At 43.4% G+C, this 14128-nt stretch overlaps 2 protein-coding genes and 1 pseudogene across 2 annotated transcripts; 2 read left to right on the forward strand and 1 right to left on the reverse strand.

The window, feature by feature from the left end:
• The first annotated feature begins 7 nt into the window (after positions 1–7).
• Positions 8–2691, forward strand: LOC116389323 (olfactory receptor 4K13-like; annotated as a pseudogene).
• Positions 2692–2735: 44 nt separating this feature from the next.
• cetn2 (centrin, EF-hand protein, 2) lies at positions 2736–6657 on the reverse strand. The gene is made up of 6 exons (XM_031857948.1): positions 6617–6657; positions 4804–5315; positions 4434–4598; positions 4195–4323; positions 3757–3894; positions 2736–3548 (listed from the first exon to the last, which is right to left on the reverse strand). Exons 2-6 carry the CDS (start codon positions 4891–4893, stop codon positions 3459–3461), a joined length of 612 nt encoding a protein of 203 aa, XP_031713808.1. The 5' UTR covers positions 4894–5315; positions 6617–6657; the 3' UTR covers positions 2736–3458.
• A 131-nt stretch (positions 6658–6788) lies between these two features.
• nsdhl (NAD(P) dependent 3-beta-hydroxysteroid dehydrogenase NSDHL) lies at positions 6789–13076 on the forward strand. The gene is made up of 7 exons (XM_031858015.1): positions 6789–7038; positions 7141–7302; positions 9081–9227; positions 9369–9497; positions 9971–10113; positions 10658–10760; positions 10875–13076. Exons 1-7 carry the CDS (start codon positions 7018–7020, stop codon positions 11205–11207), a joined length of 1038 nt encoding a protein of 345 aa, XP_031713875.1. The 5' UTR covers positions 6789–7017; the 3' UTR covers positions 11208–13076.
• The last annotated feature ends 1052 nt before the right edge of the window (positions 13077–14128 follow it).

A 14128-nucleotide genomic window follows, 5' to 3' on the forward strand; every position in this document is an offset into this window, starting at 1 on the left:
CTGACTGTTGACCATCAAGAGACACAGATGTGAGGGTGAGTCTATAACATCTTTATTTACTCATTTGAGATGAGGCACACGTGATTTTAATTTGGTCTTTAAGCTACGCAGGTGCTAACACTTGTATGTTTTATTAATTTTTTACAAGAGTATCTGGAAAAGCAAATCAGAGGGAGCTTCATGTCATGGATATCCTGCGATGTGACCTCACTAGAGACTCAGACACGGATCGACTCCACCGTCTACCACCTGGTGGAGATGGTCAGCATGTGTGTGTGAGCTGCACCTTGAACACCGTACTCAGTGTTCCTCTACTCCTGGTCATCACGTGCTCCGCGTCCCTCCTCAGACACACTCGCTTCCTGCTCCTCACTCTTGTGTGAAAACCTCCAGGTAGATCTACACTCTTTCATTTTGAAGCGTTCCAGTACACCTGTTTTTTTTTTAATCAACTGAGGTGATGAAAAAAGCCCTTTGAGCTAGATGATCACCATCATTACCATTCCAGCTGCTCCTCTGGACAATCAAAGCAGTTCTCTTAAGATCCAGGGAAGGTATGCCAGTGACCCAGTGTCTGATCTTCTGTGCTGCTATCCAGGCCTGCTCTTTGGTTTGTAAAACATTGATTATATTTATGAGATCCATGTCTGTTTTAGTCACTCTAAGCTATGACAACATCCAGTTCTTTGGGATATGAATTGGCAGTACACAAAGAGTAGGATTTGTCGATTTCGGTTTGTAATCCCAACATTCAGTGTCCCAAGTTGGCCCCGGCTCAACAAGAGTTAAGGTGCTCACCTTGGGTGAAAGACAACCCCAGATTCAACCTCATTTTGGAACGGGCTTTGTCAGCTTGGCGTCTTGCCTGGGTATATTAGCTTCTTTTTTTTTTTTTACATTTTCGTGGCTTCCTCTTGGATGCATGCTTGTGATCTGGCACCTGGTTGCTACGTTTTTGTAGAGGTTGAAGCCCCGAAACGTCCTGAAAACTGAAAATCCTACTCATTGTGCCTCATGTTTTCAAATCTCTTATGCCCATAAGTATCAGAATTCTTACTGTAATTGTTCCTTGTCTATATTTGCCAAGAACTGATCTCTTCCTAATGTGATTCCAATGCAGTCTAAGTAATGAGGACAAAATGTATTGAATCCTCGTTCTGTGTAAAAACAACTTCTTTAGTTTTACCAGCAGTCACATCAATTGGTATCTACAAAGTTAGATTTTAGTCTTTTCAAAGGCAGAAAAATCCTCTTTTGGTATCCACAGACAGTTGAGCTCTGGTGGAGGAAAACAGTAGTAACATAAAGAGAGAATGTTCTACTAAAAACACAGTAAAGGTAAAAGATACAAAGTTATTTTACCTTTGGCTGATTTTGAAATTCATTTTAGCTTGAAGACTGTGGATTTTGCGATGGCATTCAGAAGGAATCTCCTCACAGCCAGTATGGACAGGAGGCACATCTGCGGCGACCAATAAGTCCTTCAATGTAACAATGGGCATGCGATTATTGTTTAAACAATGTAAACCTATCCTTTAACTTATTGTGTAGTCCTGATAATGTACATCCACTAATAATTTGTTTTGAGTTTTTCATGCTTACTCCATATCATTAATGTATAAAATCTCCACTGTGGAGTTGCTTAATTTCCATGCAGGGTGTTATTTGTGAATTATTCACAGTAGAACAAATATACGACCAAAGGGCAGCACAGTAATTCACAGTAAAAACAATACTCATTTTATCTGGAGGCCTCTTTAAAAGCACGGCCATGGACATAAATGTGACCTAAATTCATGCTCTACACTCTGTAGACAGTCTGCCTGCTGTGACTCATCTATTATGAAAACTGCACTTCTAAAACCTTGACGTGGCAGGTAACAGAAAATAAAAAGCATCTACTTTATGTCCTCGCTTTTTTGTGTAGGTGGACCTCTTCCTGACCACAGCTCTGGCTATGGACCGCTTTGTAGCTGTCAAGTGGCCCCTGCACTATGAGTTATTGATGTGTCCTCAAAGGAAGAGAGCAACTGTTGCAGCGATATGGACACTATCAGCTGTGCTCAGCAGCATGGCTTTGGGTTTCAACCTAAACTCCGTCCAGGTCAACTTTACCCTTCCCCGCTGTGGTCCTCTCATCCTTACGCCCTGCCTGTCAGGGACATCGGGTCTGGTACTTTACTGCACAGTGGGAACTGCTTTTGTGGTGCCTCTCTGCTCTCTGACCATCCTGGGGTGCTTCTGTCTGCTTTGCTGGGACATGCGTGCAGGACCACTCTGCACCAAGAGAGCCTGTGTGACCCTGACCCTGCAGGTAGCTCAGACCGTCCTCTTTTCTGTTCCGGTAGTCATGGACAGCTACCTGATCCCTGGCTACCTGCACAGCAATGCTCTGGATATAGCAACCACCACCATTTACAACCTTGGGGTGTCATTATTTTTTCCTGGGCTGCCTGAAAGAGAAGAGCGGTATATTCCTGTTCAGCACAGCAGCTTATCCACATTTATTGCATCACGCTTTGCATTTACTTGATTGTTTTTAATAGTCGGGTTGGATAACTGAGTCAATATGCTGTGGTAAGGTAGCAGCATCTTCCTGTAAATAATTTATCGGCAGCAGTAAAATGAATGATGTGAGTAAAAAGAAAAAAACAGGAGTCAAGCCGTTCAAACACTGATAACTAGATGAAATATGAGGGATGCTTATAGTAATAAATCATAAAAGACAGGAAAAACTGCTTCAAGATATTTAATTTGTACCGTAAACACTTATATGCTGTTTATCTACTCATTAAAGTCACTATGCATCTTACAAAACATTCAAGAATACAGAGTATTTTGTATATTATACATTCGTTATACACAGAGGGATACATAATCAATGCTACACGAAAAATGCATACACAATCAATCATATTTTAAAGATAGTGGAATCACCTGTTTTAAGAGGCACAAATCCACAGGTAGCACTGAGGTGAGACAGCGGTTACACGAGCTAAAACATGAAACACCGGAGTTGCCAGTGTAAACCAAATTTAATGCGCATACTGTACCATCAATCAAAGCATTGGAATGTACTGTGTTTGTCACTGTATTGACATAGGCACTGAGATTTCTTGACAATGAATAACCTACATATTATCCTTAATACAACAAATGTATTCTTCATGAAAGTATGCAGCATTCCAAGCAGGAAAGAGAGTGATCTCTTTCGTTTTTTTGGGCAAATGTAATGTAGATTATCATGTAAGTCAGAGGATGATATTTTGGCAATTGACCACGAGTCTTATACAACTTTCTTCCAGTGACAGTATGTGACAGTTAAACCTTTTGATTGACTATAAGTGGAAATAAAAACACAATAATAAGGAAAGGTGAATTAGATATACGAGCAGCATTACATGTGACACCACCACTGGACCCCTCCACATCAACAAACCCAATGTCATGCACTTCCTTCAGTACAGGCAGGTTTTCTTCATAATGCGCAGGAACTCCTGCTGGTTGACTTCTCCATCTCCATCCCTGTCTGCTTCATCTATCATTTCCTACAGAGACGCACAATATAACAGGAGATGAAAAGAAGAATGTAGGAAGCAAATCAAGGTAGTTTAGAAGCATTCATTTGCACAATTGTGTGTTGACCGGATTCAAAAACCATTGTCTTGGAAACACAAGCGGCCTGTGAGCTTCAGTAGTCTGCTGTGAGTCTTCATGTATCTTAATATTGTTTCATTCCATAATGGTGTGCTTTACCTGCAGCTCTTCATCTGTGAGGTTCTCTCCCAGCTCTTTGGCAACTCTCTTCAGATTCTTGAATGAGATCTTGCCCGTCTCGTCGTCGTCGAACAGGCGGAAAGCTTTCAGGATCTCCTCTTTGGAGTCCTTCTCGGCCTAAAATCAGAAAAGATGGAGAGTAGTTTTACCACAAACAGCCATTCTGCAGGGGGTATGTAGGAGTCAAAGAACAGACAACAGAAATGTGGCCAGTTTGTGTGCCAATGAAAAGCAATACCTGTTAACGGTCAATCTAAATGTGGCTAACAGGGTGCAGTTTGTGGGCTCTAATATATAAACTGGTTTAAAATCGGCATTCTGCAGACTGCAGGACAAAACCAGTAACTCCTTTTGAAAGTAAAGACAAATAAAGGACAGTTGGGGTTGCATATTTAGCATATTTCATGACATATCTACCATTTTCTGAGTCATGACAGAGAGGAAGTCAGCGAAAGAGATTTTCCCTGTGCCGTCCTTATCCACGTCGCCAATCATCTTCTTGATCTCCTCTTTCTTTGGTTCAAACCCCAGAGCTCTCATTGCAACCTGGCACAGTGTGAGAAACGTGAGAGAGTGAAGCACACACACAAAACTGTCCCCCCCCCCCCCCTCTGACACCACACGTGAGGTTGTGATCAGCGTCCGGGCACTTTTACCTTCAGCTCCTTGACATCGATGTATCCGGATCCATCGGTGTCAAACAGCTCGAAGGCCTCCCTGATCTCCTGCTTCTGCTCCTCGGTCAGCTCTGGTTTGGGGGTCGTCTTCTTGCGAGGAGGTGGCACAGGACCCTGCAGGGATGGTCTCTTGGCACTGGTTGCCTGGTGGGGACACAGGAGGGGAGGCAGAGGGAAACAATTCTTCATTGTTGTAGACTAGACACAAGAACCATTATGATGACAACAGAATCAGAGAGGTGCCTGGGTAAAAAGTAGCACCTCCCCGAAAGGAATAATGTATATTCCCATCACCTCCAATGCAACACACTAACAAACATTCAGGTTAGAATGAAACATTTAAACTCACCATCGGTTGCTGTTTATTTGATTGACAAAAAGGAGCTGCAGATCTATTAGGCAATATGTTGTCCTCTGGTCTATGAAGCCTTCCTATCATTTAGGGAGGAGATGATCAAACGGTTTATACTTCATCAGTTGCTCGCATTACCTGTTTAATTACCCTGACAATAAGATAGTCTCCTATTCCTCAAAACCTTCTATTTATTTCGCAGGAACGGCTGCTAAAACGCGCGGAAAATTGACGTTTCTAGCTAACAACATGCACAGGTTTGTCCGTCCCGGAGCTGCTGTTATGGAGCCCCAGGCGTTTGATTTGTTCACCCTTTGTGTTAGCAGACAAGCCGATTATTTGATCTGCATTGAGCAATTAAAGCAGGACACAATCAGGCACAAGCGGGAGTCAAAATCAAACGCACCAGTCGGGCAAAAAGATGATTGGCTGCTGAAGATCACGTGGTGCAAGGCACGATCAGAAAATTCAGAGCCGTTGGAGACTGAAATGAAACCTCCTTTGATTTCCTGTAGAAATATAAAACACTGAGACAGAATATGAAGCATGGGAAAGTATTTGTTTCATATTTATTGCAAAATACATGATATTACACATTGCATAATATAAATGGTGCATTTGCTCCTCGCGCATCTCAATACACCATCTAGTGTCTGCAGACCTCAGATTAGCGTTTTAACAGAAAAGATGGTACTGCGGTGAGGTCAGCAGAAGCTCGGATCTCCGTGGTCAACCCAGCAGACACTTACATTTCAGTGCGCCTATATGCTGAAATTCACGGTAAACGCATTCAAACGGCACAGATCGGGAGCGAGCGAAGGACTTTGCAAAGTTAGCGGAAAGATTAACGTGAGACAACATCCGGTTTTCAAAATAAGATGTCAAATAAGCGTGAAAGATTGCCGTCAGACAACTCCGGTTTCCAAAATAAGATGTCAACTAAGCGTATATACAAATTGCATTTGTGGAAATAAGATTAAATTAATTATATTAACATTAAGTATAAAATATGTTACCTGCATCTCGTGAGTTAAAGGGAAAATACAACCAAATTGTGTCTTTATTCTTTGATTTGAGGGTTGCTGGAAAGATAATGAAATTAATAATATCTGACGTACTGATCTGTATGTGTTCAGGACATTTCTGACCAAAATTAAAGACCGTCAAAATGTCATTCATGAGCCAACTTCCTTTGAATTTCAGATTAGATTTGAAAAGAAATGGTGCATCGTTACAAAAATATTTTCACTACAGGTTAATAGCAGACCACCTCAAGGTGTCACTCAGAGAGGACCAGGACATTCTGATGTAGCATTTCAAAATTAAAGCCCTTCAAAATCTCATTCATGAGCTAACTTCAAATCACGTTCATGAGACAATTTGTCTAATTTCAGATTAGATTTTAGAGGAAATGGTTCATAAGGGTCCGGAGTAGTACAGCTATACTCTGTGGCTAGCCTATGGCTACTCACCTCAAATATGTTATCATATCAACTATACGTTTAAATACTTGTTTTCTTTTATTATAGCTGTTTCTTTTACTTTTTTTCTCTTTACTATTATCCCTTTCTTCTATTAGCCTACACGTTTTTCCTTCATACTGTAGTTCTATTTGAAATCAACTGGTATTCGGCAGTCATATGGACATTGGTTTATCTGTCTCTGTTTATTTAATGTTGAGCTCAATGATATGCATGAGCAAACGAAATACAAAAATGAAAACAAAAGCCCAGGGAAGGAGAAAATGTTCTCGGAAAAAATCATTAGGCTGCTTAAGGACAAAAGCTACATTAAACAAGTTTCCGTTTACCCGCTGTGTCGTTGATCTGACGAATACCAGGGGGCGTGGTCTTTGAGCGAGGAGGTGGAAAGAACCATTTCGTGGGCTCCGATTGGTTTAAATTGTGGCGTTCTTTGACGTATCTTGTACACCATTGGCCACTCTCAAACATCATCCTCGTGCTGAGCTTTGGCTCCACCAATCACAGACCACTTGTCACTCAGCTCATTCAGACAGTTCATAGTTTATACGTGTTTTCGTTGCACGCGCAGGTAAATACAGTAGTTTATTCCGTGCGTCTTGTGTTAAAAGTTGTCACATTTAGGTCCTGCGTTTTATATAATTCGGAAAACTCTTCGTTACTTACTATTCCACTTGTAAGGGAACATATTTTCACCACGGTGACTGACTCTTTCGCTCACCTCATCATCATGGCCACGCGCGTGCGACCGGTGAGTTGAGACGTTTCTTTTAATGGTGCAAAATCAGTTTGAACTTTTTCATGATGCCAGTGCTGTTTGCTCGCTTGACATGTATCAACCGGTGTCATACAGAGCAGTAAGCGGTGTGCAGTCATCGGGGGCTCTGGCTTCCTGGGCAGACACTTGGTGGAGAAGCTGTTGGGTCGAGGCTACTCCGTTTCTGTGTTCGACATCCGCCAGAGCTACGAGCTGCCTGGCGTCACCTTCCACCAGGGAGACCTCTGCGACAAACAGGTGACACTTGCCCCCTTCGAGCACCACATCAATCACAAAAAATGTGGACTTGACTGTTGTGAGACTTGACCTGACTAAAGACAAGACCAAAAACTGGCAACATTCTGGAACAATATAGATAAGACAGAGACATGTAGGCCTTGCATGGCACCTTGAGTATTTAATTAAGGGCCTGCACATTTGACCTCATATATACACTGCTCAAAAAAATAAAGGGAACACTTAAACAACACAATGTAACTCCAAGTCAATCACACTTCTGTGAAATCAAACTGCCCACGTAGGAAGCAACACTGACAATCAATTTCACATGCTGTTGTGCAAATGGAATAGACAACGGGTGGAAATTATAGGCAATTAGCAAGACAGACACCCCCAATAAAGGAGTGGTTCTGCAGGTGGTGACCACAGACCACTTCTCAGTTCCTATGCTTTCTGGCTGAAGTTTTAGTCTACAACCCACACAAGTGGCTCAGGTAGTGCAGCTCATCCAGGATGGCACATCAATGCGAGCTGTGGCAAGAAGGTTTGCGGTGTCTGTCAGCGTAGTGTCCAGAGCATGGAGGCGCTACCAGGAGACAGGCCAGTACATCAGGAGACGTGGAGGAGGCCGTAGGAGGGCAACAACCCAGCAGCAGGACCGCTACCTCCATCTTTGTGCAAGGAGGAACAGCAGGAGCACTGCCAGAGCCCTGCAAAATGACCTCCAGCAGGCCACAAATGTGCATGTGTCTGCTCAAACGGTCAGAAACAGACTCCATGAGGGTGGTATGAGGGCCCGACGTCCACAGGTGGGGGTTGTGCTTACAGCCCAACACCGGGCAGGACGTTTGGCATTTGCCAGAGAACACCAAGATTGGCAACTTCGCCACTGGCACCCTGTGCTCTTCACAGATGAAAGCAGGTTCCACTGAGCACGTGACAGACGTGACAGAGTCTGGAGACGCCGTGGAGAACGTTCTGCTGCCTGCAACATCCTCCAGCATGACCGGTTTGGCGGTGGGTCAGTAATGGTGTGGGGTGGCATTTCTTTGGAGGGCCGCACAGCCCTCCATGTGCTCGCCAGAGGTAGCCTGACTGCCATTAGGTACCGAGATGAGATCCTCAGACCCCTTGTGAGACCATATGCCGGTGCGGTTGGCCCTGGGTTCCTCCTAATGCAAGACAATGCTAGACCTCATGTGGCTGGAGTGTGTCAGCAGTTCCTGCAAGACGAAGGCATTGATGCTATGGACTGGCCTGCCCGTTCCCCAGACCTGAATCCAATTGAGCACATCTGGGACATCATGTCTCGCTCCATCCACCAACGCCACATTGCACCACAGACTGTCCAGGAGTTGGCGGATGCTTTAGTCCAGGTCTGGGAGGAGATCCCTCAGGAGACCATCTGCCACCTCATCAGGAGCATGCCCATGCGTTGTAGGGAGGTCATACAGGCACGTGGAGGCCACACACACTACTGAGCCTCATTTGGACTTGTGTTAAGGACATTACATCAAAGTTGGATCAGCCTGTAGTGTGTTTTTCCACTTCAATTTTGAGTGTGACTCCAAATCCAGACCTCCATGGGTTAATAAATTTCATTTTCATTGATAATTTTTGTGTGATTTTGTTGTCAGCACATTCAACTATGTAAAGAACAAAGTATTTAATAAGACTATTTCATTCATTCAGATCTAGGATGTGTTGCTTAAGTGTTCCCTTTATTTTTTTGAGCAGTGTATTAGACATGGAACAATTGTCAATAGCTGTAAGGTGTGTGTCACATTCTGCTCCAGGCTCTGCTGTTGGCTTTGAAGGATGTGTCCCTGGTCTTCCACTGTGCCTCTCCTGCCCCTTCCAGCGATGACCGCGGGCTATTTGAGAGGGTCAACATTCAGGGCACACGCACCGTCATTGAGGCCTGCGTCGAGGCTGGAGTACAGGTGAGGCAGTGGAGGGAGGAGGGGTTGTGGTGAGATGCTAGGATTTTCTTTTTTTGTTTATGCCTGCTATTCACTGTTCAGGGATGAAAGATGCCATCGAAGTGGCTTAACTGTTTTGTGATTATTATTTTTTTTTGCCAGAAACTGGTCCTGACGAGCAGTGCCAGTGTAGTGTTTGAAGGGACGGACGTTAAGAATGGGAGAGAGGATCTACCATACGCCAAGAAGCCCATCGACTATTACACAGAGACCAAGATTGAGCAAGAAAAGGTTGGAGAGTGGTATTTTTAGTATTGGTTTCACCAGTGTAGCCCAGTTTGTGCTGTTGCTGCCCCACAACACTTTAGTATATGTGACCTTCCTCAAACCTCAGTTTGAAATGGAGCCTCTAAATTGCACATAGCTGTGTGTTTTAGCCCTGTGATATACTGATCCCAGTGTCTTCAGCTCTGATTTTGAAAAGGAATAAATAAATGTAATGAATCAATGATTTAATAGTTCTTACATCTTACTCCTTACTCATGAGTAGCAGATTTTTCTTTGTATACTTAGCTGTATTTTTTGTCAGCGTCATACAACAACACAATATAATCTTCAGCAGCAGTGAGTACATCTTTCCAGGACTTCCTCTGTTGTTTGCACGTCATCTGATCCATGCCCTTCACAATCAGCCACACCCACGAGAGAGATGAGAGGAATAAGGATGCAGAGTAGGAATATGTTCTACTGTCTTTGTGTTTCAGCTGGTCCTTGAGGCTTGTGACAAGGAGAAGGGTTTCCTCACAGTTGCCATCCGGCCTCATGGCATCTTTGGCCCTCGGGACCCCCAGCTGGTTCCTATTCTAGTGGACGCGGCTCGCAGGGGCAAGATGAAGTTCATCATCGGGTAAGTCGTAGGGGTTTAACCAATGATGCCAATCCAACTGGTTTCAGCAATAATCACTGCAAATAGTAAAAAATATGAATATGTATTGAGGTGCACGCTGTTGAATCATCAACGACGTGTGAGGCTCCAGTATTCAGAGGCTGCAGCTTGTTCTGCTAACCTTTCTAACTTGTTTTTACCATAATACTTCTCTAAAATCATATTTGCATTAATTTATGTTTTCACGCTGTAGTCAAATACTGGATTCAGACTTTTTTTTTTATCTCTCAAACCTACTTATACACCTACTTACACCTCCACTCTCCCTCCTCTTAAATCTCTCTCTCACTCTCTCTCTCTCTCTCTCTCTCACACACACACACACACACACACACACACCGGCCGACCCACGTCTCCCCTGCCACTTGAAAAGTTTAAATTTCTTTAGCGATAGTCGCTCAGACCCACGGACCGCTGTACCAGTGCGCTGAATGATTAACCTCCTTTTTTTTGTATTCTTAATGGTGTATTTCTTAATTTAATTCTCTGTCTTTGTTTTCTGCAGTGACGGGACCAATCTGGTGGACTTCACCTTTGTGGAGAATGTAGTTCATGGCCACATCCTGGCTGCTGAACGCCTGAGGCCAGACTCTCCCATATGTGGAAAAGTGAGTGAGAATAAAATCAAACACAGAGCCGATTTAAACAATGCTGTGCATACAATCATGTTGCGAGTCACACACCTTTTATCATTTAACTTGTATCTTCCGCTTTACTTTCAGCCATACCACATCACCAATGACGAGCCAGTTCGATTCTGGGACTTCATGTCTGAGGTGTTGGTGGGTCTGGGATACGCCGCTCCTCGCTACCACCTCCCCTACACTCTTGTGTACGGCCTGGCCTTGCTCCTCTGGCTTCTGGCCCTGATCCTGCGCCCTCTAGTGTCCTTTAAACCCACCTTTACACCAATGAGAGTGGCTCTGGCTGGAACCCATCACTACTACAGCTGTGACCGGGCCAAGCAGGACCTGGGCTACAAACCGGTGGTCGGTCTGAAGGACGGCATAGCGCGTACAGTGCAGAGCTACCCTCACCTCAGACAAGGAGCTTGAGGGTAGAAGGGAGACGAAGACTGTTGAGACACGTAAGGCTGTGCAGTTACACCCACTCTAGCAATAAGGGACCCTGAATGGACAATTCAGAATGAGGGAACAGAAAGTTTACCTTTATCTAAACCTCCCAATGTGAAGCATATCGGTGCCTTTTCAACGTGTATGTACCATTTCCAACAGCAGATGGCAGCAAGTTCCTCTGATTTTGGTCCACACACTGCAGTCTGGCCTATCCAAAGTTTCAAAGCACTTAGTGACCAGTTAAAACCACTGTTTGTGACCACATAAATGTTCTGATCTTACACTGGGAAAACTGCAAAGACTTGTATTCTTGTATATTTTCATCTTGTGCTGTACACGCATTGAGATGCTGCTGTTTATGTCAAAATGCCTTAATTCATTCCACTAAACCACAATTCTCCCACAACAACCTGCCTGAAAATCTTATTTATATGGCCATAAGTATGTGGACAGAGATATTACTGCCCATAGTTTAGAGTGTAGGCTTACCTTCTTCAAGTGTGTCCTAAGACAACACATGCATATATGCACATTAAAACAATTTTTGGTTGCTGTAACTGTTCCTCTTGTCCACACTGACAATGAAAGGATCTCTTCCTAATGTGACTTTATAATGCAAGAAATGGGTGACAAATCCACAGTCTTCATTCATTATATGCACAAATTGATATCGAAGTTCAGCCAAAGCCAATATGAGGCAGTTTGTATTTTTTTTATTTTTTTATTTTTATTTTTATTTTTTTTTTAAATAAAAGATCGACACATCAATGGGTAACATCCAAACCTTCTGTGTACAAGTACAAAATCCCCTCTTTGGGTAATTGTCCCTCGAAGGAAACGCTGTCCTCACACTTTCGGTCATGTAGTGTTTTTCCATAGATGCATAATTCACACATTTTTTTCACATGTTCCAAACACATTTTACCTTCACACCGATACTGGATTATCTCTGGTATACTGTATATCATCCTAATGGCATGTGTTTCTGAGAGTTGCGCCAAGTGTTAAAATACTATTCAAGGACTGTCATCAAATACGATAATCGGATGGACAATGCAAATGCATTGTAAGCTTTCTTAACCCTCCTTTTTTTTCTTACATGCCGGCTTTCATTCTGTTGTTTTAATAACAACAGAGTTACGAAACTGACAAACCAGAGTGATTCATTTTCAAAGTATTTGTGTCAAATGTATTCATTAGCTGCCACAGCTAGTTCGCCTTTTCGAGGTGAAGCATTTTTGTCATTCCGTGTCTTAGTGTGGTGACAACAAGGTGGGGGTTATGTTCAGATAGTTTGAATTCTCGTTTTATTTCCGCACCAGCAGCACCCTAATGATTCACTGCTGGCGTCACAGGCAGGGCCGTCTGACTGGTTTCTTGTTCAGGGGAGCGAGAGATTATCCAGGTAGATAATAGAGCCGAGCTTCTCACCACAGTGAACTTTAGGCTCTCGGACATGCAAATTTCCTCGTCCACCCTCCCTCTCTCTCATATGTTGTGAAATCTATTCACACTCTTTTCTAATTCGAAAAGTATCGGTAAATGTATGACATGCGTGAGATTGCTTTTTGTACTGAAACACTGGTCGGCCAATCCATGCTTACTGTTGATTGCTGATCAATGGCAGGAGCGTAGACACTCACATTGATCAAACGTTTACTTTGTGCTGCGCTTTGCCTGCCCTCCGCCCTAGAATATGAACTACAAAAGGTGAAACTAAGTCATGATTGATTTTACTACACTCTGATTATGTAAGATATGATATACTTTAAGGTGGTGGTTTCAGTTTTCTTTGTACAAAAACAAATGAAAGTACTCATTTTCTATTTCAAATACAAAATTAGAATACCATCCAAATGAGATTGGCTTTGATGTTATTTGTTATTGACGTGTGGGCCTCTGTTTCTGTTTCTCTCATTTCGGTTGTGTGTATGTGTGTGTGTGTGTGTGTGTGTGTGTGTGTGTTGTTGTTGTTGATCTAATTTTAATGATGTGTGTGCGTGTGCTCCCTGGGGGTTTCCTACCCAGTGAGCACGAGAGCAGCGTTCCCACAGGACATGCTGCTTCCTTTATGTCTGCCATGCTGTGCACTGCGTCGCCCTCTTCCCTTTGCCTCACTCCTTCTCAGAATTGAATGTTTGCCACCTTGTACGACAGGTATGTGCTTGCCTACTCCCATGAACACAGTGCAGGTGTAGTAAACACAAATGAGTTCTTAGCAACCTCTATTACGCACATACTCGCACAGATAAACACGTTATGCTCCACCCCACACCTATCTTCCTTGAATGACTGGGCTTGGTAGTGCTCACGCCCGTACCAGTTTGCTAGCACAGGGACCGAGACACCTGTCTGACAGAGAAAGACTTCCCCTCTGCTCACACCAGCCACACTCAGAGGGACACACTAGTCGCAGACTCTCGACTGAGCTTGGTGGCCATTTCTCTGCTGGATATAAAGTGATAGCAGGTAGGTGCTCCAGCTGGCAGGTGTGTTATTCACAACATGATTTAAAGTATATGGATAGATTCTGTATTCAGAGTGTCAGTAATCAGCAGCTGTAAGAACCGAAAATCTAAAAGTAATCAATCATGCCACATAAACTGTTTAGAGTGTTAACAGGTGGTTGTCGGTGTTTGCTCTCTCATTTTCTCTGGGTGTTTCCCTGTCATGATTGCTTGTCAGCAGAGCTGTCGATCCTGTTCCTCGTTTGTCTTAAATGCTATTGCTCTTCATCAATCATTTATCCTCCGTGGACCGATTTGCTAAGCCTAAGATAAATATGCTTTCTGACCCCTCGGTGTATTTGTTCTGTCACCATTATTGTGGACAATATTCTCCAGAGATATTGTGGCGACATGATTTTGAAGGAGTGAATTCCCAGCCCTAGGAGTTTTACA

Source organism: Anarrhichthys ocellatus, unplaced genomic scaffold, assembly GCF_004355925.1.
Source record: "Anarrhichthys ocellatus isolate YVR2014 unplaced genomic scaffold, GSC_Weel_1.0 scaffold19, whole genome shotgun sequence".
Lineage (NCBI taxonomy): Eukaryota > Metazoa > Chordata > Actinopteri > Perciformes > Anarhichadidae > Anarrhichthys > Anarrhichthys ocellatus.

Excerpts from the sequence above, each read along its gene's own strand:
- nsdhl (XM_031858015.1), top strand. The coding sequence starts at position 7,018 with ATGGCCACGCGCGTGCGACCG. Across the intron at positions 7,039-7,140 it reads TGGCCACGCGCGTGCGACCG|AGCAGTAAGCGGTGTGCAGT; the intron begins GTGAGTTGAGAC and ends GGTGTCATACAG. Across the intron at positions 10,761-10,874 it reads ACTCTCCCATATGTGGAAAA|CCATACCACATCACCAATGA; the intron begins GTGAGTGAGAAT and ends CTTTACTTTCAG.
- cetn2 (XM_031857948.1), bottom strand. The coding sequence starts at position 4,893 with ATGATAGGAAGGCTTCATAGACCAGAGGACAACATATTGCCTAATAGA. Across the intron at positions 4,599-4,803 it reads CAAATAAACAGCAACCGATG|GCAACCAGTGCCAAGAGACC; the intron begins GTGAGTTTAAAT and ends TGTCCCCACCAG. Across the intron at positions 4,324-4,433 it reads TCGATGTCAAGGAGCTGAAG|GTTGCAATGAGAGCTCTGGG; the intron begins GTAAAAGTGCCC and ends ACACTGTGCCAG.